General features: G+C 30.8%; 3 protein-coding genes across 4 annotated transcripts in view; 2 read left to right on the top strand and 1 right to left on the bottom strand.

Annotated features, from left to right (window-relative positions):
- Positions 1–10,862, top strand: part of LOC107443103 (vascular non-inflammatory molecule 3-like) — an 11,652-nt gene extending 790 nt beyond the window's left edge. The window contains exons 2-3 of the mRNA XM_043043854.2: positions 6,414–6,619; positions 8,222–10,862. Of these exons, the coding sequence (XP_042899788.1) occupies positions 6,414–6,619; positions 8,222–9,568 (1,553 nt within the window). The 3' untranslated portion in view covers positions 9,569–10,862. The remainder of the gene's footprint in view (positions 1–6,413; positions 6,620–8,221) is intronic.
- The window catches only part of LOC107443118 (astacin-like metalloprotease toxin 5), a 464,016-nt gene that overhangs the window by 334,129 nt on the left and 103,073 nt on the right, over positions 1–26,814 (bottom strand). The window lies entirely within an intron of this gene.
- Positions 19,833–26,814, top strand: part of LOC107443108 (astacin-like metalloprotease toxin 5) — a 25,336-nt gene continuing 18,354 nt past the window's right edge. Inside the window, exons 1-2 of one of the 2 annotated variants that reach the window (XM_071183456.1) lie at positions 19,833–19,996; positions 22,053–22,124. In XM_071183456.1, coding sequence (XP_071039557.1) covers positions 19,891–19,996; positions 22,053–22,124 — 178 coding nt within the window. In that variant the 5' untranslated portion in view covers positions 19,833–19,890. The remainder of the gene's footprint in view (positions 19,997–22,052; positions 22,125–26,814) is intronic. The other variant, XM_071183455.1, reaches the window with a different exon arrangement.

Raw genomic sequence — 26,814 nt, 5'->3', positions numbered from 1 at the left:
TAAATATTTATATATATATTTATATAAATTTATATATATATGTGTGTGTGTGTGTGCGTGTGCGCGTGCGTGTGTGTGTGTGTGTGCGTGTGTGTGTGTATCGATATATTCTTCTTTTTTTGCGTCAAGGTTGGTGACAAGAAACAGTAGTGCTCTGAATTGCAAAAACAATTAAAAAAATATATTAAAATCTTTTCCTTGATAACTACTTTTTGATATCCATAGAACAGTGTGTTCGCAAAGAAATAAGTTTGTGTTTGTTTTTCTATATTAGTAACTTGTTGAACTTTTTATGTCTACGAATGAAGAAAAAACGGGTAATTTTGGCTATTTTAGCAAGAATCAATAAAATTAATTATTATTTTTTTAAGCTTTATTTACATCTTTTGTCAAGGGCAAATGTGCAAGTAGAATAAATAAAATTGCACTTAACTTGCAACTGTTTTTATTTTTTAAACATGCATTTCAAATTCTGATTTTTTGAAACATTGTTGAATCTAAAAATATTGTCAGCTCATAATGGTCTTAAAACTGTACAGGAAATTGTTAGAACGAAAGGTTTATACAATAAAAACAAAATAAGCTAGCTGCGCATATTTGTGCAAAAAATATTTAAAATCGTTACGTAGAAATATTTTGGGTGTGTTAGACTAGAATATTTAATTTTCGTTATTAAAACTTGTATTAATTGACCTACAGTCATAAACAACAAACTACAGCCCAAAGTCAAAAAAAATTTAAAAATGTCTATTAAATAGTGTAATTATAAAGAAAAAAAAATTTCATTGCTTTGTTTACTACGTAAATACTGTTTTTTTTTTTTTTTTTTTTTTTTTTTTTTTTTTTTTTTTTTGCTTTAAGAAACTAAAGTAAAGACAGGCATTTGAAATTTTAACAACAAATTCATTTTTGAAAGTAATTCTTCTTACTTTGTTAAATTAAGATAGTTAACGTGTTAAACGAATACAACGACGTAAACAGAATTCATAAAAATTGCATTTTACTAGCTCATTTACTCTTTTTGAAAGCTTGTATTTCAATTTCTAATTTTTTAAAACTTCGTTAAATTAAAAAAAAAACGTTGCCCTCCTTTGATAACATTAAATTATCTAAATCATTAAATTGCAAGTAAAATGAAATACAAAAACAATTAGTTTTGCATATTTGTGCCATAAAGTATTTTTTAAAAAAATGAAACAAGCTCTCCGCTCTTGACTCCTGTTTCAGTTGTGTCAGGAAAACACAAATCGTACTCCTCAAGAACAGTGCCATAACTCTGAAATTCAGCATTTGAGAAAAATCTTATTGAGAATTTAATACTATAAAACTTATTCTGAAATAGACACAAAACTGGCACAGCAGCCCTCAGCTGGATAAATTGTGAGTTAGAGATGCTACATTTTATGAGCTTAATGGGGCACTTCATACTTATTTTTTATTGACATAACCTCAAAATTGCTGTTTTTTAACTTGTGTCACTTTTTTTGCCTGGGTACGATAGGTTTAAAAAGTAAGAGGGGCAAATATAATTTATCTTGAAGTTAATAGAATACAATAGTTTTGAAAAGTAATAAGTACAAAAGATTATTTCTGTACATGCAATGCAACATTTCCCTGCAAAACATGAGGAACATTTTAATAGTTTTGTAAAAGATCAACGTACTAATGCTGATGGAATAGTACAATCGATAATTTATTTGATTATCTCGATTCCAGGTTTTAATTCTGATATCAGAATAATTCTGTTCAATCTAAATTATAAATATTGATTTACGTTCAACTGTAAATAGCAAAACTCTTATCGTAATAAAAATTTATTTTTGAAAAACATATTTTTAAGTGATTACAGAAGTTGAAGCTCTTAATTATCAACTCCTGTAATCACTTAAAAATCTAATTGTACTCAACTAAGTTGCTTATGATTTTATAAGAAAAATCATATTTATGAAAGATAATAATTACATTGTGAAATTTATTAGTTTATTATATTATTTCTTTTGAATAATATTTCTTGATTGTTTATCATATAATATGAATTTAAGTAAATTTTCTAATTTCATACATGCTATTTTGAAACATAGGTCAGTGTGCCCAAAAGCAACATGATTTCATATAAATGTGTCGCATTTACGCCAAACCTGACCCTTTATTAGATTTTTTACCTGAAAATAGCTGAGATAATTACGATACCTGTTCTAAGCGAATTTTTCTTGCTGACGTTGAATTATTATTTGCAATTTAAGAAAAGATATTTCTCTGGGCATTTAGGACATTTTTGTCGCAATTAAGGTAATTAACCCTTAAATGCGGCACTCAAGGTACCACCCGGATGTGACAGTGCATTTCTACAATATTTTTATTCACCTGCTTTTATGTCTGTAACAATGAAATCTTACTATCGGAATTTCAAATAATCTCCGACTAGCAAAAATGTTCCATGTCTGAAGACAAGTTTAAATCGTTTCATGATTAATGCAAGCAGCATTTCTCGCCATTTTATCTCAAAATTGAGTTTATTGTCTATCGAAATTCCGACCATTTTAAACATGGCTAAAGTGCTTAAAGTCCAACTAGAGCTCTGATCTAGATGACTATGCAAGTGCTCATCCTTACTTGACTGCTACTTAATTAATTTACAGCGTTATTATCGTCAAAAGAAATTTATTGTCGTTGAAAACTGTGACAACTTTAAAATTATCTACAGTAATAATTTAATTGAAACTTTATGATGCATAATATTACAAGCTTCAAGCATTTTCTGATCGCTAAATAGGGAATTTATCGTCATTTTAACAGAGTATTGAGTTAATCGTCAGTCAAAATTCTGAACATTTTGAGTCTAGCTAGAGTACTTAAAATACGACTGTAAGAACTCTGCTCTGGGTGACTAAGTTTTCTTAGTTTTTAGAGAACTACGTGAGAGTACTTTGCATTTGAGTTCTATAAGAATATATCATTATATTAATATCGACAGGATAATATCGTCAAACTGAGACTTTGACCACTTTAAAATAAGCTGGAATTTTGCAAGTAGAAATTCTATGATTCTGTGCTGGTTGGTCTTACAAGTTTCAATTGTTTTCTTATTGCTAAAGAACAGAATTTGTAGTCATATTATTGCGAGATAACATTTATCGTAATTTAAATTTTTTCAACCAATTTTTTAGCAAGCTATTAACTGAAACCTGAATAAAAATTGTAACTGCACCTTTCTGCTTGACAAAAATAGTTTCAACTATTTTTTGACAGTAACAAAAAGCATTTATTATCATATTATCGCCAAATGGAAATTAACATCCATATAAATTTCGGCTATTTAAAGGTGAAATTTCAACTGGAGTTCAATGACTGTTGACAGCAGAAATTTCAATGGTTTCCTAACCATTGTAAAAAGAATTTATAGTAAGATGGAATTTATCATCAATCACAATTTCAACAGCTTTCTAACTAATGTGCTCATTTATTCTTTTGCTGCTATGCGCATAGTGACAGTACTAGCTACAATTGTTTCCGAGAGTTACGAGAAAGGAGAGTTTATCTAAGCAAAGCTATGACAACTTTCAGACTAGTTACTTTACTTAAATTTTAACTAGATTACTGGGCCTGAAACCAATACAAGTTACAATTTTGTCCCAAGTTACTAGTTTATAAATGCTTTCATAAATTGTGTACATGCATATGGTTCAAGTACATACATACATTTATTGGAGATACTTTACCTGTATGTGTAAATACTATGAGCGTACATGAAGGAAATTCATCAAAAGTTAGCTTTTAGCTTACATAGAAAGTATTTAACAACTTTTAACATTCTATGCATTTGTATACATGTATATTCTATGAACATACAATATATTTATTTACGCATGTAGATACAACACATACATATTACGCAAACGTATGTACATACTATGTACAGGGCTCCAAGAAAGCACCAAAAAACAATAAATAAATAAAACTAACAATAATAAACACATATTACTTAAAGTAGCGATTTCTTAAATCGGATCTTTACAAAAGAAAAAATAAACATAAGAACTTCAATTTGCAAGCAACTATGAATCAATAGGTTGTTCTCGCAGACGAACTATTTTTCACTTACTTTCAAGATATTCTTGTTGCTCTCACAATTTTATGATTCAATCTATGATTCAATCAGTTCTATGATTCAATCTTAGTGTCGAGGAGGTGACCTTAAATATGCTAATTAATAACTGGCAGACGATACATTATGTAAGGAAATCAGATACAAAAACGTACTCTGTGTCTGATTGGAAGGAATATATTTTTTTTTGGACGGATTCGGATTTCTGACCCCTAAAATATAGAAGGTAGCCAAAATCTGGGAAATATGGTCCTCATAGTTTGGTCAGGAGAGCATCAACGTTTGCACTCCATAATGTTAATTTTACTTTTTGCTGATTTCGTAAAATTTCGAGAAATTTTTAAGTGAATTGAAAATTTTTGCACACAGCTGAAAATTTGTTCTTCTAAAGATAATTCCATGCGGAAAATAACTTTTAGTAAATACTTTTTTTTATAATATTATTTAATAATGGTCGAAAAAATTTTTAAATTGCAAGGTATGCAATTTTTTGACTACTTGCATGTGTTGCGAGTGTAATGTGTTCTTATAGATTGTTTTCACTTATATAAATTGTATATAAAGATATATTGTAACTATATATACACACAAATACAGAAAGTACATACGTAAGTAAATACCTACGTAAATAGCTGTATTTTATATGCACAGTGCAGGCAAACTCTGCAGGCAGACACAAATATAGTACTTATATAAACATATTGTTACAAATATTTACGTACATATATTTCACCCAAACAACCTTTGAACGTACATATATTGTGTTCGTACCATGTACCGTAATATATCGCCTGTCCTATCGTACTAGAATTCCTACTGTAATCGTATATTATATTATTTATAACAGTTAATTTATAAGAGCTCATCATAATTATTTGTCATAGTATATTTTGATAGCTTTCAGTCATGGTTACATGTAATCACGATAACATTTAATCATAATTACTTGTTGCTACATCTTTTGATTAATTGTAGTCAGGATAACATGTAATATTTTATTTTGATCACATGTAATCATAAATACTGCAATTGTTTCTTGTTCTGACTGCATTCAATCATCCTACATGTAATTAGATACCATGGTGACTTGTTATCGTAATTACTTTTATTTGCAATTTTAAATAATTGATTACCTAGTAGTAATTATATGTAACTAATTACATATGTTATTGATTGTTTTATTTTATAACCGTCGTTGAACAGCCGACCCAATTTCATGGGTTTACGACTACTTACGTTCAACTCCGTAGCCTTGTAATTTTGAACCAATCCAGAAGACAAGGAAACTCCTGGATCAGTACCCCCAGAGGTATTGATTTGTTGTGGGAACATGGAGGACTTTGAGTCTCGACCATTTACTACACGGGGAGTCTTCGGCCGGCGAGGATCGAACCCACGACCTCTTGGATATGGGCCCAGCGCCCTACCGACCAGGCTATCCCGGCCCTAATATGTTATTGATTGGTGTTACCAACACCTAATTCTGGAAAGACTGCAGATAACAATGTCACATTTAAAGACTTCAAATTGTCGCAATTATGGTCACTCGCGAAATCAGACTCAAAATGCGACAGTTATTTCACAAATCCTCTAAATCTAATACAAGAGGTCTTTTCCTGTTTTTTTCCTTTCTTTTTCTTGTAGTAAATTAAAAAAGACGGTCAAGGCAGTGCTGTGGAAGAGATCGTATTACCTCTATCCGGGAATAGCTTCCTCCATTTTTAGGAAAAACGAGTCTCATTTAGGACATGTTAAGGGAGCATGAAAATAACTGATGAAATTGTAACGGAGAAATTGTCCCTTTTTTTCCAAACAACTAAAGGCTTTAAATTGCAATTTCACCTCTGGATTGAGTAAAATACAATTTCCAATCATCTATCAGGACAAAAAAAGGACTATTTCCATCTTTTCAGAACTTTTTTGAAAGGCGTAGCTTTAAAATCTGATTTTATTTTCAATTTTGATTATTTATAGTTTTTAAATTTAATAACAGAACAGATCAATATCTTAATTCCGCAGGAAAATGATATTCACGAAAAATAAACAAATGAACTCTAAGCAATGCATAAAACATCAAGATTGTATTGCTTAAAATGATTTTCAGAATGAGAATAGGATTTACAAGATGCTGAAAACGTAAAATTTCGAGAAAAAAAAGACATATTTCAAAAAGTTATGAATTAATCTCAGAGAAATATGCATGCATTTTTTTTATATTATCCCATATAAGTTTCGTTTCTATTTACGTTTTTTAAAAATATAGTAAAATAAATTTTATGTTGATATTTCAATGTTGTTTTATTTTCAGTTTGTTTTGTGACTTTTGCTGCCATCGGTTTTTGCACATTGGCATTTTTCCTCATATTTTTGAAAACGGAAGTCATGAATCACAACATTTACAGGGCAGCTGTATTGGAAGTGGTTCCCCATAGAAATTCATCTCTTTCATTTAGGGAATTGGTGATTAAAAACTTAGAAACATATGTATCCGCAGTAAAGATTGCATATGTGCATGTAAGTTATCTTAATGTATCAGCTAAAACTATGAAAATGCTAAAAGCTCTTAAGCTGGTTTACGTTGAATGTTTCTGATTGATTCAAGTTTCATGATGTTCAAATACCTATATCTAATTTATGAAAGTAAAATACAGGATCGATGATTCGATGATATATATATATATAATTATANTATATATATATGCCAAATTTAAGTCCAGAGTGATAGGATGACTGTGGTTGAACTGTGATGAGATAAAGCTATTATCCATACATATGAAAAAGATATCACCTAATAACTTTTGATTTAATGTTAAGATTTTCGCAAATTAATATTAATGGTTCAGAAGAGTGACCTCGAATATGATAAGTAATTAATGTTAACTATAAATTAAGTTGCAGAATCAGACATGAAAATATATTTCTTAATAACGAACAAATCTTTTTTCCAACGGATTTATTTTTTTCTTCCAAAGTCTGCTCTCTGAAGAATATGTGCCCCACAGGAGAGGTGCCGATGATTTTGGGCCTTTAATATTAATTTCACTACTTTCACTTTCTGCGCACTTAGTCATATTTCAAAAAGCTTTAAAGCTAATCTAAAAATCTTTGCACACAATCCTGAAGCAATTTTAATGATTATAAAAATATATTTCTATGCAAAAAAGTTTTTTAGTAATTTATTTTTTATGTACGATTAATAAATAACATAAAATATTATAATAAATTTAAATTTTTTTCATAAGGATTGAAAAATATTCAATTGAATGGTGCTAGTTTTGGACTAAAAAATTGCAAGAAATAAAAATAACATATGTTTAAAATTCCCTTTCACAAGAACTATACCATTATGCAATCCAGTAGCTCTATGGAGATAGTTGTTAACGAGTGAAATTGCTTCTTATTGTATCACACATTCTTTATTTCCAAGTTTAAATAGAAATATTATTTTTCAAGTTTAGTTGATTAATTTTTTAAATTCATGTAATTGTTCTTTTTTACGACAAACATATAACTAAATGCTCTTATATAAAATGATAATAATTTAAAATTTTATCTTTAAAACATTTTATTGAAAATGATCCTCTTTGATTTTGAAAAATTTTGACTTTGAATGAAAAATAACAAATCTGAATACGAACCAACTACGGGGTTCGGTGAGTTGAGTTAATTTTTACCATACCTTATTGTACTTAAAAATGCACTTGCTTCTCATTAACAAGCAAATGATGAAAACATTCGCTGAAAAATTTCCAAGGAGCGAGGCCAGAGACAAAAAAAATTCTTTTATTTTTTTTTTACTTTTCAACATACCTATCATGAATACATTTATTCTAAATTATATCTAATTATTATATATTAATTTCTCTTTAAATATTAAAATACTTACAAAATATTTAAGACATTTATACGATTTATTGATTTAAAACTCTAATTAAAGTGTATTATGAAAACACAATTTCATATATCTGCATCATTTATTAACAAGTGAAACAATTCAGAGTTGAGAAAGAGAGTTACTGATCCATTATTGTTTTATTTTTCAATATCATATAATTTATTTAATAAGTATAAATTAATTTTTTTTTCATTAATGAGAAGTGTTTTGTTTTCTTATAGGATGTTGATGTTATTGTTTTTCCCGAAAACGGACTAATTGGATCAATCAGGGAAAGAAGTAAACTAATATATTCAATCATGGAAAATGTACCTAACCCTAAAGAACAAAACTATGTTCCATGTTCGCAGACGGAACTGTTTAAAGACAGTCCTGTTTTGCGGATATTCAGTTGTTTGGCAGTATACGGGGGGATGTATATTATTGCCAACATGATTGATTTCAAACCATGCAATGACTCAATGTTTGCAGCAGAGAATTGCATGAATATGGACTGTCCTGATGATGGAATTTACCTGTTTAACACTAATGTCGTTTTTAACAAAGTTGGAAAACTTGTTACAAGGTATCATAAGCGACATTTAACATTTGAAGACTATTTAAATCCTTCGAATTGCAAAAGTGATGGTTATTTTGAAACTGAATTTGGAAAATTTCTCACAAGCATAGGTACAGATTTATTTGATGAAGAATCAAATAAGGTCATTGAGAAACTTCTGCCTGACACCATTGTCTACCCAACGTGCTGGGAAGATTACACACCATTAGAATTTCTGTCCTCTCCATTCCAATCATCGTATGCTTTTACCCGTAACATAAACCTACTCTCTGCAAATATGTATGATATCTCGACCAGTAAAACGAGAAGTGTAATATATTCTGGTACAAATGGTCCTTTAATAGTTTCAAGCGGCCCATATAAACACAATACTCTATTAATATCGAATGTGCCAAAGAATCCAAAAGACTACAGCAAACATTTTATTTTACGACGAAAAAAGTTTCTAATAAGCAGCAGCGATTATTATGAAGTGGATTTCAAAGAGTCAAGAGATTATAAACACAAATGCGAGAGTAGGTTACAAGCCAAAATCGATAAAATATACAAAGGATCCTACTGTTACCCAATTAACTCAACTGATTTGAATTCCGTTAAGCTCAAAAACTCTGAAGACATCATAAATATTTGCATGAATGGTCTTTGTTGCTCCCTAACGTATAAGGCAAGAAAAATAAAAGAAGATTACTTTTTCTTGGTTTCGTCCTACGATGATACATCATCTGATGGCGCAGCAGCTAAGTATGAATCATGCATTTTAACACGATGCATATCAATGGAAGGTAAAAATTGCACGCACTTGACATCTCAATCTAAATCAATTTTTGATGAAGTTCAAGTGAAAGGAGTTTTTAGAAGTAAATATGTATTTTCTGTAGCCTTAAAAAGTGGTATCAAATTAACAGGAGAAAATGAATGCAAATTTGATGGAATATCTAGCATTTCTTTTAAAAACAGTCAGAATAATTCTCTACTTACTTTTGGCCTTTTTGGCCATAGTCACAAATGAAAAATTAATAAGTGTTATTCAAATAGCGATTATGATGTTGGGTGGTGCCTAAACACCTTATTCGCAACTTATTTTTAAAGTTGCGGTAGTACGTATAAACACGCTTGGTGTAACGCAAACAAATTCTGGTGCAACATGAACCTTTTTATTGATCTTCAGTCTGCTGATCCTTAAAATAATGTTAGAAATAATCCAATTGAAACTGGCCATGGTAATCTGGAGGTAATAGGGAATACTGTTGCTATTAATTCTATCCTACAGAAATTGAATTAGATTAATATGAGGGTAGTACCCAAAACATACTCCTTGCTGCATATTATTTAAATTTTGGTGGAAGAAGAATTGATGGTTACTGAGTGGAATATTCGTTAATAAAACTCACTTCTTCATTAAGCTTGAATATCCCCTGATTTAGATGCACAGAATTCTCTAATAGCAGTTAGATACTGTCTAAATTTATCATGAATGGAATCTGTGTACCTCCATCGCCACATAAATTCGGCGAAATACGAATCGGAAATGGTGTCTGTGGTACCTGACAGGAGGTGACATTTTTTTCTAAAGTCCCTTTTTATGACTGCCCACAGACCTTCGATCTTTTTGACCAGAAGCAAAAGTAATCTAACCAGCTAGTATCTAATGTAGAACTAACGAACCTCTGAAATTACATATACCATTGAACATTTAAAAATAACGCTAAAATCTAAACCTATCAGAATCACGATTGGGTTCCAACATCGCCCAGCTTGGCGATCAACCGCGATCACAACTTGGCGAGAATCAAGGGGCACCCTCAAATATAGTCTACCCGCTTTATTTCATTTAAAATTTGCTTTAAAAATCTAAATATACGAGGAAAAACTGTTTTGTGATTTTTCATATTCGTATTCTGAGTCTCACTTTTAGGCTTCAGGCTCATTGTTACTATCTATCATTGGAAATTCACCGGATTAAAATCCACTTGCAATCACAAGGTATATCTTCCAACCATATATATTCTTCTACTTTCTACAATATTGAAGAATTTCTTATTATCAACAATGAGGCAGCTTGGTATGAGACTTCTAGGTTGCGGATTTATCTTAGCGAAGTTCACGGAAACAGGCTTTCTTGTTAAATCAATTTGGATAACATCTTTTCTAGAAGTCGAGTCTACTGTTTTAATTAAGCATCATGTCGTGTGTTCTTGCATCCAGATTGAATTTAAACTGTTGTATTTGAGTTACATATAGCTATAAATTTTGTACTATGCTTTACTCAATTACTTTAAAAAAATAAAATGAATATGGCATGATGTATTCTTTAATTCAAGGTTAAAAAGTTAGATCTAAAATATATGCACTACATATAATGGACATATTGCAACTGTATTACTTGTGCATACCTGCCAACTTTTAATCCTTTCAAGGATGATTTTCGCCAGTGGTAGTGAAACAGAATTTAAAATCCAATTTTAAGCAGCAACACTCGTTGTATTTTGAGCGAACTTATACGGACTATCACTTACTTACTTACTTTATTTACAAAAATTGGGCACCTGGGCCACTTAGCGGCCCCTATCCCATACATCTAGAAATTTNGTGAATTACGACCAGAGAGTGAGACCTTTCCACCACGAGCTGTTTTATGATACGGCATGACTTGAAAAAACAAAATGGCGGGCTCAAAATCCAGACATCAAAATGGCCAGTTGTCAGTATTGTCTCTCCCGACTCAGGAACCTGACGAGATCAAAATCTGTATCACTCACCTCGTAACGTTCAGGATAATCAGCATCAATTCAGCATAACCGGCATCGCAAGGGAGAAGAGAACGTCAGTAGAGCATGATCAGCATCAGTTATCGGCAGCGTTTTTGCATGGCATCATTTCGAAAAACTCTTCCTTAAAGTGACATCACCGCATCTAATCCGTGACACATGACATCATAAGTCAGTATATCTCGAGAGCAGGAATCAGCTCGATCGGTCTATCACTATAGTATTACATATTAATATATATGTTTAATTTTTTTAAAAATAGTGGTGGATCAAAAAGATTATAAATCAAGTTTATGAATGCAAGGAATACGTAGAAAGCATAGGTTTTACTACCACTTTAAATATGGAAATGAAATTTTACCCTGAATGCGTAAAAGTTGGCAGGTATGCTTGTGTATATTTTTATGATGTTTTAATAAAAAGAAACTTACTAATTCTTTCTACAACAACTAAAAAATTTGAATAAAAAATAAAAATTTGAAAAATAGTAAATAAATAAATTTGAAAAATGAATGAATTATGTACATATTTAAAATTTTGAATTGGTTTTTGAACTTCTGAACAGAATTTTTGAACTCAATTAAAATAAATAAGAAAACTTTTCATCAGGATCATATAGAACTAATTACTTTGAAATATGAATGCCAATTATTAAAAATAGTTTTTTAAACGTAAAACATTTTATAAAAACAGCTCTACATAAAAATAAATTCCAAACGGGCTACAAAGGCGTTCTTAATGGTTCAAACGCTTTGCGATTTATTCAGGAATTTTCATGCGTACGCGGAGAAAAAAATTTGGTTAAAATTACCCTGCCTGTAAAGTCATTTTCGGGGGAAGAAACCACATCTATGATAAGAAAACCAAAATATACAGTATTTAAACCATCCATTTGTAATTGATAATTCGCTATGGTAACGGTTTACCAAAAATTCTTTTGTTCTATATTATAGTTCTTATTACCATGCATTTAGTATCAGATCCAAAACTGAAAATTTAATTTAACAAAATAAACGGTTTTAAAGCCATGCACTAAAGTATCACGCTAAAATTACATAAATGTTCTTCGGAATTGTCACTTATTATGCCATTTAATTGGTAATTTTGATGTTAATGTATTTTGCGAAGCAGAATGGTTATAATCTAGTTACACTTTCATGTTTTATTTGAAATGGTGGTTAATTGAAAATGGTTGATAGAGGTTCGATGACTGTTAATTATTTCTTATTCTAAAGTAATTTTTCAATTATAAAAAAGGGTAAAGGGACATGAATGTTCCTTTGAAAAATTCGTCAAATGTCTAATTAAAGTATTTCAAATATACTGAAATCAAAATTTTTCAAACTATGGTAACTGTTTTATCCATCTCTTATGGAGGGAGAGAAATTCATTTATTTATTTACTTACATACATTTGGGAATTTTTTTGTAAATGCAAAGATCCTCTAAAAAAATGCTTTCAGCCTCAAAAAACAGATTTCATAACACTAGGAAAGACAGCAAGAATGTGCATTCAATGTTGTAGAGATATTTGAACCCCTTACCTCACTCCTCACAGTGCTTAACGGAGCAGCAATATTGCACGGCAAAGTGCAAATAAAGCAACCATATATCAATAAAGCTTTCATTGCAGCTGAGAATTGTCTTTCCGTCAAATGCTTAAAAACGTAGAGGTAGCGTGTTCAATATCTTTGTGCTACTTTTCTCATTTTTGTGCTATCTGTTCTGCAATTTTTTAAAATTAAAATGAATTAAATCAAAATGACGAAGCTTTAACATTTTTGAATTTATATCACAAATTCTTGAGGATTAAGATACTTCGCAATCCTAAATGCAATTTTCAAAAAATTATATTACAATGGCAATAATATTTTCTAGTTACTAACAATGAACTAATATCACAGTACGGCAAAATATTTTTTTCCCAACAAATTATCACGATGATCATGATGAATTGTCAATATTTCATCGGTCTTCACGGTGACTTAACATGCAATGAAAACAGGGATAGACATTCAAGTCACCGAAAATATAGTTTATTATACTTAGTATATATTCCTTAGTATATATAAAGTTTATTATACTTAAATCTGTGTTTGTCAAGTTTCAAAAAATTCACAATTTTTCTGATGAATTAATTCTATCACTTGTTGACCTCACGAAATTTAGGTTTATAGAAAGTAGTTTGGGACCATGTTTTGGAGCTTGTTAGCATCTTTTATTTCTTGGTGGTCAAGAATTGAAATTATTTTGAAAGAAAAGTATATTTATTCCGAAAAAAATATTTTTAGGGTCAAATTTATGTTAGTTAATGGTTTAAAAAACGTATCAAAACGATCCATTCCTTGTTCGATTCGCTCACCAACCACCGTGATTGACATCATTGAATATAAAGGGAGAATAACGGTTGATACCCAATCTTTACAAAGGTTAAGATTAGATTGCCAACTAATGAATGTTAATAGAATAACTAGATTTTGGGAAATTGTGGCGTAAGTACCACTACGAAAATTAAGCATCAATTCACTGGTATATAGGACATGCTAACTTGATTCAATCATGAGGTACCTTTTGATAGATGAAGGTTGGTCGATAGCTCCTCCCCCCACTTTGGTGACCTTCGGATGTTATGCGAACACGCAAATCTTGACAGTAACGCCTACTTCGTTGGATGGTTCACATTGAACAGTTGACTTGCTACTTGTGACTGCGACATAATCCACCTCCTCACGCTGTTGCTGCTCAGTCTCGTCTCGATCATACACAACGCCAGTCTGCTTACACTTGACTTCTAAAGGCAACACAGGAGCGACTACGGCCGTGAAGTTAATACACATCTCACATTCAGCACTCAAAAAACCCAGTGATCTTAATTCCAGCTCTCCCGGTCTTTCACAAGTACAGCAACTAGTGGTATCCGTTCATCGAATTCTATCCCTGATATAATTCTGGTGGGGGAGTATTCTGGCACAACTACCACTACGAAAATTAAACATAAATTCGCTGGTATATTAAACATGCTAACTTGTTTCAATCACGAGGTACCTTTTGATAGATGAAGGTTGACATAGTCGATAGCGCCGCCCCCCACAAAATCAATTCTGTGGAAACTCGATACCTCGAGAGTTATAACTCAGTGAAGATAAGGCATGCCTTTAAAAAATAGTTCCTGTCCATGCATGTCAGTCTTTTCTTCTCGGAATCACTTTTAACGGACATAAACAGTTTCCCCCTTTTATCTTATCAGTTTTCTTTTCTTAACAGTCGATAAAAAAGCATTTTGTTAAGAAATTATATAATTATAATAATATTATGGAAGCGCATTTTATTTTAATAATTGTAATGAAAAGAAAAATAATCAATTGTACTTGAAAAAAATTAACTTAGGAATACAGTATATGGGACACAATAAATAGTAATAAATGGGAAGTTAAATGTTAACAATATATAACGATAACCTAATATCATAGAACAGTTTGCATTGGAAACAGATTTAATCTCTTTTCATGCTTTGTATTTTTAGAAACTTCAATATATATGCTACGATTTATATGTATTATATTTTTATATCTCTTAAATTTTTATTGATTAATTTTTTGCTAATTTTGACAAGTGAAGCACAAGCTTATAGAATCAAAATTGATTGAAGAAATAAATTTTCTGCAACAGTTTAAAAGCAATTATCATTTAAAGAAAAAAATGTAAAAAAAAACTTAAAATTTCAAAAACTTTCGAGCAAATTGAAATCTGGAAAAAATTCTCGCTAAAGATATAACTCAAAATGTAGCTATTATCATTTAAAATTTTAACTGCATTTCAGCGGACATATATCTCAAGAACATATTCGTTCAACATATCCTTTTTTATAATAAGTTTAAAAGCTAATAATTCTCGTTCTAATAATCAAATCATATTCTTTATATTCCAAAAACTTCTTGTAAATTTTTTTACTCGTTAATTACTCACTTCTGTAATTTCAAGTTTCTACGTTCTGAGCATAAAAGCAAAATGTAACGTAAATGTAACGTATTATCTCGTAAAATTTTAACTCAGTAGTTGCATTTCAGCGGACATATATCCCAAGGACATATTCGTTCAATATATCCTTTTTGATAATAAGTTTGAAAGTTAATAATTCTCGTTCTAATAATCAAATCATATTCTTTTTATTCCTAAAACTTCTTGTAAATTGTTTTACTCGTAAATTACTCACTTCTGTAATTTCTAAGTTCTGAGCAGAAAAGCAAAATGTAACGTAAAACAAAATAAATTGANAAAAAAAAAAAAAAAAAAAAAAAAAAAAAAAAAAAAAAAAAAAAAAAAAAAAAAAACTCTGAGTCAAATTCATAAACAAATGTAGCCATTTCACCATGCCAAATTTTAATTTTTTTAAAATTTTTAACACTTTTCTATACATGTTCTTCTGCAACACTTTTCTACACACCTTAGTAATTTCAAGTTTCTATGTCTGAAAGTAGTGTTTCCCAAAGTGTGGTACGCGCACCCCCAGTTCCTCCTACCCTCATATGTGAAATATCTTGCAACAAACGAAAATTTCAAAAAATTTTTGTTTAAAAACAAAGCTAGCCATGAAAATTTACCATTACATATTTTTCTATTGGCTATTTTTCGCAGAGTTAACAATTAATAATTAGTGATGTCAGCAGCCAGTTGTGATTTTTAACTTTTGTGCATTTTTTTATAATAAAAATTACATGAATTTTTTTATTAGTGGTACACAGTGTTACGAAAAATTAAGAAAGGGTGCACAAAAGTCATACGTTCGGGAAACACTGTTTAAAATTGTTTGCATAGTAACACAAAATGCAACGTTTAAACGAACACTCGAAACTGTGGTGGTGTCGGCGGCTCTTACGATCTGTTGATATCAAGAGAAAATATTCAACATTCGGAGCAAATGAGATTTTCATCTTTTGCATTAAATAATAATAATTTGCTTCAAAGTTATCTTGGAAAATGTATTTTCTTTCTGCCTCATTGCACAACATATTTCAATATTGAAAAGAAATCTGCTTTTTTTTATTTTTTTTTTCTACATGAACTCACTCTAACACGATGCACGTCAATAAAAGTTTGGCTAATTTATAAGGCTCACGGAGACGAAGTTTGACGATAATTATTAATCGTCAAAAATATTTTTAGAATTACTTTTACGAACCCAAGTCTGCTGGTTCGATTCCCGGCCCAGACATCGGATTTTCGGGATGCAGAAAATCCTCAGTGGCCATGTCGTATGATTATGCGGAGCATGTAAAAGATCCCCTTAGTGCTTTATTGGCTCTTGGCATTTCCTGCAAAATTAAATTCCTAGTACACTTTAGCATCCAAATAGAGTCTCGGTGCTGCCATCTAGTGTGGCGGAAACTAGACGTCCAAATTAACAAGGCCAACGGTATCTCACTCATTGTGGTGGTCCTGAAAGAGTGGATACCACTTCTGGAGAACGCATTAGGTCTGATCATCGGGAAGACTGACTGTGCAGCTTATAGGAAATAAAAAAAAAATTTACGAACTAATATCTTGTTATTCGGTTGCACGTTTCCTTGCTTTCGCTACGCAAGTGAAACAAAAATTTAATGAAATCTAGTACTTTTATTTCACCGCAACCCTGTGCGTGAAATAGACTAGACCAATTTTCTAATTTACCAAACCCATCTTTTTGAATACCAAAATTTTAGTCAAAGGACTACTGGGAAAGTTCTACCACCCCGGTTACCCTCTGATTTAAATTTAAAGTTTCATTAGTGGTTTGTTTAGAATCTCAGCTCACTGTTTAAGATTTCCGGAGGATCAGAATGTGACTCAACAGCATTTCTACATCCAGTATCATCTGATGATCTTACAATCAGAATCACTCGAAAGTTTCACTTTTTAATGATTTTTGATGAAACTTTTCACTTCTTAAGAAGTTTACTTAGATTGTTAGTTATTTTTTCTTACACTCTTAAAGGACCGCACCCTGAGATGGTAAAATATTAACGTTTTTCTTGAATTTATTTTAAGTAATAGAGACAATGAAGAGACTCCTTGTTTAATTTATGTTATTTAGTTACAATTTAGGTCTATTTTAAAAAAAATTCAAAAACAAAATAATAAAAAATAAGTTGGTGGCAGCTCCGTATGTGACTGGTCATCAAAAAGTAGCACCTAACTGACCTCATGGATTTAGAAGTCCTGAAACATAAAAAAACGATTTTGTTTAAGCTTTCTGAAACATAAAGACATTATCTAAAAAGTAGCATAGTGGTTTTTTGATATTCGCAAAATTTCTAAAATGGCGGCAACTTAAAAAAAAGTTAAGTTTTTCATTAAAAAAAATATTCATTAAAATACTAATATAAAATCGAAATATAAAAATATCAAAAAAATCGTATGCTACTTTCTAAAGAATATGTTTCTACGTAATTTAAAATAAAGAACAGCTTATTTCGTTGTATAGATCATGAGAAAAACGTTAGGCCAGGTCAAAAAACAGCGTTTTGAGAAAAACGCGTTTGAAGTTTTGACTTATGTTCAATCCAGTAAATTATTAGATTAGTAATGACTAACCTTTATTCTGCAATTCCAGATCCATATATCTTCTCCGTCAACAGAATAGATGAGACATAAAAAGAATGTCGCCCCTCCTAACCCGGCCAACTGTATAACTTCCAAACAAAGTTAGGTACCGAGAAATCGTTTCAGAGAGATATTAGGAAAGGTACAAAGATTTGAAAAATGCCATAAAATTTTTTTCGAATTTTTTAAATATTCAGGGTGGGGTTCCCCCTTACAGTGTAAAAGAAACGTATTGAACTCATAATTTTTAACAAGTCATACTGAGGAAAAATTTTTAAAAAAAAATGTCACAAATGGTCGTAACTACCCCCAACAGACTATACTATATTATTGTTTTATTATTCAGCAATTTCAGAAAAAAAGCGCTCCAGGAAGGTGCTACCTATGAAGATTAAACTAAAGAGGTTCCTGCTAGTGTAAAAAGGGCAAAATATTGGAAATAATCGGAGCTCCTGCTTTTGTCTGGTGAAAGAAAAATGAAAGAAAAAGATGATTTCACTTATAAACAAATTTAATCGTTTGTAAGACGCTGATTTTAACGTTACTAAAGTATAATTAAACAAAATACATAAGAGAATTAATTAAATGATTGTAATCAAAATATAATTCATTTAGAATTCATAACAAAATTAATATTATGAATAAAATTGATATCATGAATAAAATAAATAATAAGAATATAGTTATTCATAATCAAATAACATATTTCATATTTTTTACCTTAATCTAATAGTCAAAACAAGACAGTGAAAATATTTAGGGATGTATTTAGTATTTATTTGTGTCTAGATATAAACAAAAAGCTTGTGCTGGAATAATAATGAACGATACTTTTATATACACCGTCCTAGAGATTCACAATGGGATAGTGTTAACAATCTGGGAAACATCCCTGACGATGATCCGGAGACAACATACATACGTCACGTCCCATTTTACAGGGAGGACACATTCACACACTATTAATCCATCTGCGGATCGTGGTTTTGACCTGAAACAGAGCAGGATCTATCTCCGATCCAGTACCCCCGGAGGTACTGATTTGTTATGAAAAATTGGAAGACTTAGTTACCCCGACAGATTTAGCGTGCAAAAGTCATCATTTTGTCTTCGGTCAGAGGGGATGGAATTATAAGGAAAGAAATTAGATTGGCAAAAGTCATCTCCCCCAAGATTGAGATTTGAAGACACAAATTTATTTTTCCTAATTTTCAATAACATTTAAAACAAAATTTTAACTACCATATTGAAAAAAAAGTCCACTTTTCGATTAGTCTTCTGAAAAAGCGAATTAAACTTAATAAGTTTAATATATTGAAAATCCTTGTTTATTTATCATCTATAAAATTTCACTCACGACTACGCAAAGTCAAAACTAAAGTAGAAAAATAATAAATTAACAGAAAATTGGGATAAATTTGTTACTTTAATCAGAATAAAATTATAATAAGTTTATAATTTTAATAATTTTAAAAATTGATAAAATTGATTTTAATAATAGTTATGTAAAAAATCGATAAACTTTTAAAACATTCATCAATTACAGTACTATTAAGTTTTATATGACTTAAACATTCTATTAATGTTCATTGCTCATTTGATCACGAAAAATAATATTTATCATTACTCCAGATAATTTAAGTATTTCGAAAGTTTTGTCAGATAAAATAATCTCACAAAAATAGATTTCAGAGATCAGACATAATTTAAAAGTGTAAATAAAAATAATCTCTAATAGCGCTGAGTCAGCATCTTCTGAAAGTGTTAATCACGCTATTAAAAAAAACGAAAAGAAAAGAAAAAAAAAACTAAGTACTTGATAGTATATTTAAAAAAAGTGTACTTCTAGTGTAATTTCGAGTCCTTAAACACAGATGCTGTTTCTCAAATTTCAACAGTTAACGCGATTACAACAGGTATTTAAACAGAGCCTAATCAGAGTTTATGCATATTGAATTGTATCACACTGAATTCAATTATTCAAAATGAATATCTTTTACATCCTAGTCTTTTTGACCACTACTTTTGCTCTTCCTTTCCCAGAAGATCTTGACAATGGTTTAATTCAAATGTCTGATATTGAGGAAGAAAGTAAGTTTTAATATAATAATCTTTTTCAAGCACTTGCCCGAAATAAGCAAAATCCAGAGTATTTCAAAAGTTAATGCACAAACAGAATTGCATAAAAATATACAAAGGTCCTTCGAGATTGCGGAAAGTAACAAACAAATAATTGTTATGAAATATACTAAATAACTCACTTAACTTAATGTTGATACCCAAGCTAAACTACATTTGTTCACTAAAACACACAATTCTGAATGTTTTGTACTGCTTTATGAAGTTTGAAGGAAAAAATGACATTTTAAAAAAGGATGTAATAGACTCGAGTAAATTTGGAGGATCAAGGTTTGGTATATTAATATTATTTATTACAGTTTTGCTTATTATGCAGACAAAGAGCTATGCAAAGTTAATTAATTGTTAATTTGGGTTTTTATTTTTATTTGAAAAATTATACAATCTTAATAATATGAAGACAATTTTATAACAATCTTTTTCTTCTTTTCTATAAGGTGCTGCCCCCAATGTAGACTTGGCTTGCTGAACAATGTTGTCTCAAATCTCCCTGATTTTAGCTTTAAATTTTTAGCTATCAATTTTTTATTACAGGGTAACAAGAAATTATAGGGATCACTTTTGTGGTTATCTACCACTAAAGTTTTAAAACCTTTTTACATATATAGCATACTGATCTAAAGCTCTACTATTTGACTTTCAATTGCAATACTATTTCATAAAATCACAAAAATGCTTTTGAAGAAATTTGACAAAAAGCTAATTGGTCAAGTACAAGCATTTTTAGAACTTCGATGGAGCCACAAGATTATAGAAACCCATTTTAAAAAGAAAGGTATTGCGATTTCACTCAGCCATATCAGTCGCATCAAGAATTCAAAACTTGGATCGATGCAAAATAATGCAAAACCAAAAAGAAGTGGACGGTCAAGCAAATTGAAGAAATCAGATTTGCAGAAGCTTGATAAGATGACATCAAAACCGGATCCTCCAACACAGACAAGCATGGCTAAAGCTCTTAACGGGAGTCAGCAAGTTGTAAGCTATCAACTAAAACAAAAGTTGAAGAAAAAATGCCATAAAAAACCTAAATGTCATCATTTAAGTGAGAGATCGGTGCAGATTAGGAGGCAACGCTTATGGCCTCTCTACAAGCTTCTCTGTAAGGACAGATGGCGAAAGTTCATTACAACTGATGAAGCTTGGATCTATCTATCTGATACCAATGCTAAATCTAAAGTTCAATATCTTAGCCGTGGACAGAACAGGCGAGACTTGACACCATCAACCACGGTGCCTCATGTCAAAGGCGTAATGGTTTGGATGGGCATATCCGCCCATGGTGTGACCAAACCTCGGTTTGTGAAACCTGGGGCCCAAAATAAATTTTGAGTATTCTATACAGAAGATATTAAAGCCCTTTTTTAAGGATTATTACTGCAGATTGTACTCTAATAGTGATGCTGTGTTCCATCAGGACTCTGCCCCATCGCATGCATCTAAGGTCACCCAGAAATTTCTAACAGATCAACAAGTGAAATTCCTGAGACCAGAACAATGGATTCCAAACAGTCCTGATGCTTCACCATGCGACTATTTCCTATGGGGACATCTGAAAAACAAACTGAATAAGAAAAGATTTTCTACATTGAGAGGCCTTCAAAGAGCTATTAGAGAAGAGGTGAAGAAAATCCCCCAGGAAATCATTTTGCGGTCTTTAAAATCATGGCCGAAGCGTTGTAGACAAATCTATTATGCCGGAGGTCGACATATTGAGAAACATCGCTGAATTTATGTAATAAATTTTGGAAATAAAAACATTCAAAAATGATCCCTATAATTTTTTGTTACCCTGTAGATCTTCAGCAACAGCATTTTACCATCGCTTTCTGTGTCTTAAGTTCATTGGTTTCCAATTTAAGATATTTCTCAAACCCATATTTTTATCATTTTTTCCATAAGGCTCAAGGATGACAAGAGCCTTAGTTTTTTGAATCGAATATTATCCTTTTATAGGAATTGCGATGAAATTTATGAAAATAATAATTGTCTAATTTATATATTTCAGTTGCCAGAGAAGCCATGACAAATCCAGATTTACTTGGTGGAGATATGCTTGGTGTTAAGGAAATTCTTGTAAGTAGTGTTTGGTGGAATCACTTTATTTCTTTTTACAAATAAAATTTTAAATAAGTCTAAAAACATTTTTAATTAGAACGGGTAAATTAAAAAAATTTAAATTTTCATTTTCGAAGAAAAATAATTTTATCTGAAACTGTTCTTTCTGTTGCGGTTTTGTAAGGGAAAAACAGTCTTATAAAAATTATAAAGTTTAAAAGTATTTTAATTTTGAGATTATTGTTCCATGAGGAAGCAGGTTTTTCTGTACAAACTTGCCCAAATGCAAACATCTCGGTCAGTTCATAATATTGAAACACCTGATTTTAAAACTGAAGTGATCAGAGAGTAATCATTTCTGCCTGATTAACTGGTCAATTTTACTTCAGCGCATAATACCTATCAAGAAAGGTCCCTTTAAATTTACAAAAATATTGTTTTAAAAAAATAATAAAACTAAAATTTAGTGAAATATTTACTGGAATTTTAGGAAGATTTTGAATGTAAACGTATCTGTCTCTCTCATATAACTTCGGACCGTTTGTGACATTTTCCTAAACTTTGGAGAACAGGACAAAAGGAAAATTTTTACCACTATCTTTAAAATCATTCACAAATTTCTACTGGATTGTTAGGAACAGAAGTTTGAAAAATAGAATTTTCTCCTTTGTTTAGCATTAGTCATTGTTATAATCTTAACTGCAGGTGAATCAGTTTTTTTTTCTTCTACATGTATAAAGAAGAGAATAGCAGTTAAGTTTGCAGGATTACAACTCCAATTAAAAAAGAAAAGAGTTTATTGCACGTTCTGTAGTATTTAAATACTTTTATTTATTTTGTCTGGTACGATCGATTATAAACGTGGATGGCATGTGATGTCATAAAAATAGAATTTCTAAAGCTATCCATAATCATGCTAATATTTTGTTTATATTTACTCTTTTGAAAGGTTATTATATAAAACAAAATAATATAAATCAACGGTAATAGAAGAAGAATAAAAATAAATTATGTACTAAAACGCAAAGCAGATCGATTTTGTAAATAGCAAAAAATAGCCAAACTAATATTTTTTATATTTTTTTGCATTTCGGGAATTTTTATTTATCTTTAATCTAAGTAAAGTAAACGCAGACAAAATCAGCGTTTGTAACGTAACTGGTAATAACGTACGATGACGTGAGGTGGAGTATGATGACGTAACGTAACTGATGTCACCAAATTAGTAGACACACTTTTTCTACGTGTTTCTGCACTGTAAAAAGTTTAGTGCATATCCACGTCAAAAATGGTGGCAATTATCTTACACCAAAGTGGTGTAGTGAAACACAATACATAACTATTGGAAATAGCGTTTTACTACACCAATGGTGTTTACACTAAATGGTCTAAAGTAGACGACACCATTTTAGTTATTTAGTAACAATAAATTCATAATAGTAAGATAAGATACATAGAGAATAAAGTTATTTTAACAATACAATTAGTTTAGCATGTATATATATGCACTAATACTTAAAAAATTATTTGTAAATAAAACTTGGGTGTATCATGGAATAGAATCTAGATAAATTCGAACTAGGCTTAACACAATGGAAACGGATAGAAATTATAAAATATAAAAACAGTTAATTCAGTTCTCAGAGATTTAAAAATTAAAATATAATTATCTTCATTACAAAATTAAAAACATACATACTTATGAAGCGGCAAATGTTTGCTGTTGATGAATATCAGTGTCGAGAATTACAACTACCTCTTGTCAGCTGTTTCAAAATTGTAACCGCTCTCGTTTTCCTTGGTGTTTCTCAAAACTCGCCAAGTGCCAAACTTGGTGTTTTAGGAAATTAGAAATTTCTCGTGTGGTGTAAAAGCATGATAGTTTGGTGTAAGATTATTTATCTTTAAGTGTTTTGATTTAAATTATTCCCTTTTAATCATATATAAATACTTGATTTGATGTTAGCCCGGAATAAAGTTCCTTTGTAGAATTTTTTTGGTTGTTCATCATCAAAATTGGAGAGAAATTACAAATTGTACAAGGTATTATACTTTACAAAATAACGTAAAGTCAATAACGATTAGAATTTTAAAAAAAGAACGTTGTTTATTAAAGTTAAAACTTATTGGAAAAACTGTTTGATTATAATAAATCTTGAATATTATGTGTCGGTTGTGGTCAATCTAAAATATCATTACCTAGTGTAACGTGAATTCGTTACGCTTGTTCGCACGTAATCATATTTTTTTCTTTCGTGCCCTGATTTTTTTTATTTATAATAACATTTGAAATAAAAACAAATAATAAAAAAGCGTGATTATTTTTAATTGACTTGTTTTATGCTGCTTTTCAGTTTTGCACATGATAATTTAAATTTTAAAGAAGTAATTTATTTTTTTTAAACGAAAAATTTTACAACTACGCTACTGTGCAAATTAATTGGGACAAGCTCAAAATTTTTCACAAATGTTGTTTAATCACTATAAGTTAACTTACAAGCATGGTATAGCAATCTAATATAAAATATGTCCTCCTTTAGCTCGATATAGATTTGGTACTCGGTTTGGCATGGATTCTACTAAATTCGAAAATAAATTTTTGATCTCGTCATCGTGAAACCAAACTTTTATAACATTCTCAATCATTGATTTCTTGGTTGAGCAGTCCATTTGACTCACACGTCTCTTCACTATACTCCAAAAATTTTCGATGGGATTGAGATCAGGAGAATTACCTGGCCAATCCAAAGCCTTTAATTTCTGTTCTTGAAAAAATTTCTTTGTCATCTTAGAATTGTGGCAAGGAGCAGGATCTGGTTGAAAGACGCTAACACCCCCAGCGAACGTTTGCAACAAAGGCACAACTTTTTGTTCTATTATTGGAATGTACTTTTCAGAGTTCATCATTCCTTCAATCGGTACTAAGCTGTCAGGTCCTCCAGAGGTAAAACAACCCCAAAACATATGCTTTTAGGGGTGCTTAACTGTGTGAATAATATGCTGTTCACTTATAGGTTCTCCAGCACTTCGTCTGACAAATCTTGGTCGAAACTCTTGTACCAAAAAATGCGTTTCGTCGCTGAATATAACTTTTTTCCAGTCTTGTGCAGGATTTATATATCTTGGCCCAAATCAAACGTTTTCTATTCATTACAGATGTTAATAGCTGTTTTTTTTATTGGTTTTCCTGCAATTCTCCCTGCTTCATTAAGCCTTCGTCGGACTGTCGATGTATCGATGCTCACACCAGTAGCTGACAAATCTCTCTGAAGGTCTGTACTTTTTTGCGAGGATGCATTTTACTATTTCGTAATAGAAATTGTTCGAGGTGTCGTCTTGCGTTTGCGTCCACATTTACTTTTTCGTTTCGGAGACACTGTACCCAAATTCTTTTGCATATGAATAATCCTCGAAACACTCGATTTTCCAACTCCAACTGTTGCAGCAATATCCCTTACAGTCATAGATGTATGCTGACTAAGCGTAACAATTCGAATTCTTTTCCTGGGACTGATATCCATTTTTTTAATACACGTCAGAAACAAACAATTCGCACAATCGACCGCTCCTGACAGCAACTGAAGCGCGAATAAAGAGTAAATTTTCGACACAAAGATGATCATGTTGTCAAACCGGCTTAAACCAGCCAAAAGCAACCCCATGCTGTAAGAAATAGCAGTTCAAACCGGTTTGGGCTGGAAATCTCCGAGAAAAAAACAATTTTCTGAAAAAATTTGTTTGTCCCAATTAATTTGCACAGTAGATTCTTTTTCTGAAAATATTCCATTATTTGCTTTACTTACTTTTCTCCTTTTTGATGCAGTTTAAAAAATAAAAACAATAAAAATATGCAGTAATTTTTTGTTACTTTAAACTAAGAAATTGAAAAAAAGATGTTTTATTTTATTTGACAATTCCACTGATTGTGCCTACTGGCGTGTCTATATATACTATTATCTAATACTTGGCGAACAAAAAACAAGGGGTGCGCTCAAATGATCAGAAAGTCGGGTCCACAATCGTGGTTGCCGGGAGAAAAGTGTTGCACCAAGCAGACTCCTCAATTCTGCTTTTAACATGTAAAGTCTATGGCGGGCTTGTCATACTTTGAATCGATTTTTCTTGTTCAAGAATCGGAGTGATCAATTAAAAAAAAATACTAATAATTTTTTCAATCTTTCCTATCCACGAAAATGTAGGTTAATTTTTTTAATCTTTATTACTTTTTGTAATATTGCCTTTGAAACACAAGTCACTTTCTACCTTTGAGTAAGGGAGGAAGGCAACTTCCACCCCCAAGTTCACTAATCTTCTCGGTGGGAGGTCTTGCTCCCTTTTGAAAATCTTTTTCTCTCTCTGTCCTTCTGAAGAACTGATATGGGGAACGCTTTAAAAACCGATAGCTTTCTTTTTAGTTATAAGCTTGTAATTTATTATGAAAATTATATTTGCTGATAATTCGTTCATTCTATATACATTTTATTTATTTAGTAGTAATAATTTTCTTGTTTTTATTCATTTTGAGAATGGAATTTATTTTTTAAATACATTATTCCCCTTTTTTTAAACTTTGTTTCTTGTTTTTTAAAGATGTTTCAGAATTAAAAAAATTAGCTGCTGAATAAAGTGAGATTAATTAAAATCGAATAAATGACGTAAAGATCTTCCAATATACTATAAAGCATCACAAAACTGCAGTTTTCCTTTTTTTT

This window comes from Parasteatoda tepidariorum, chromosome 7 (assembly GCF_043381705.1).
Source record: "Parasteatoda tepidariorum isolate YZ-2023 chromosome 7, CAS_Ptep_4.0, whole genome shotgun sequence".
Classification (NCBI taxonomy): domain Eukaryota; kingdom Metazoa; phylum Arthropoda; class Arachnida; order Araneae; family Theridiidae; genus Parasteatoda; species Parasteatoda tepidariorum.
This window is presented reverse-complemented; position numbering and strand designations above follow the sequence as displayed.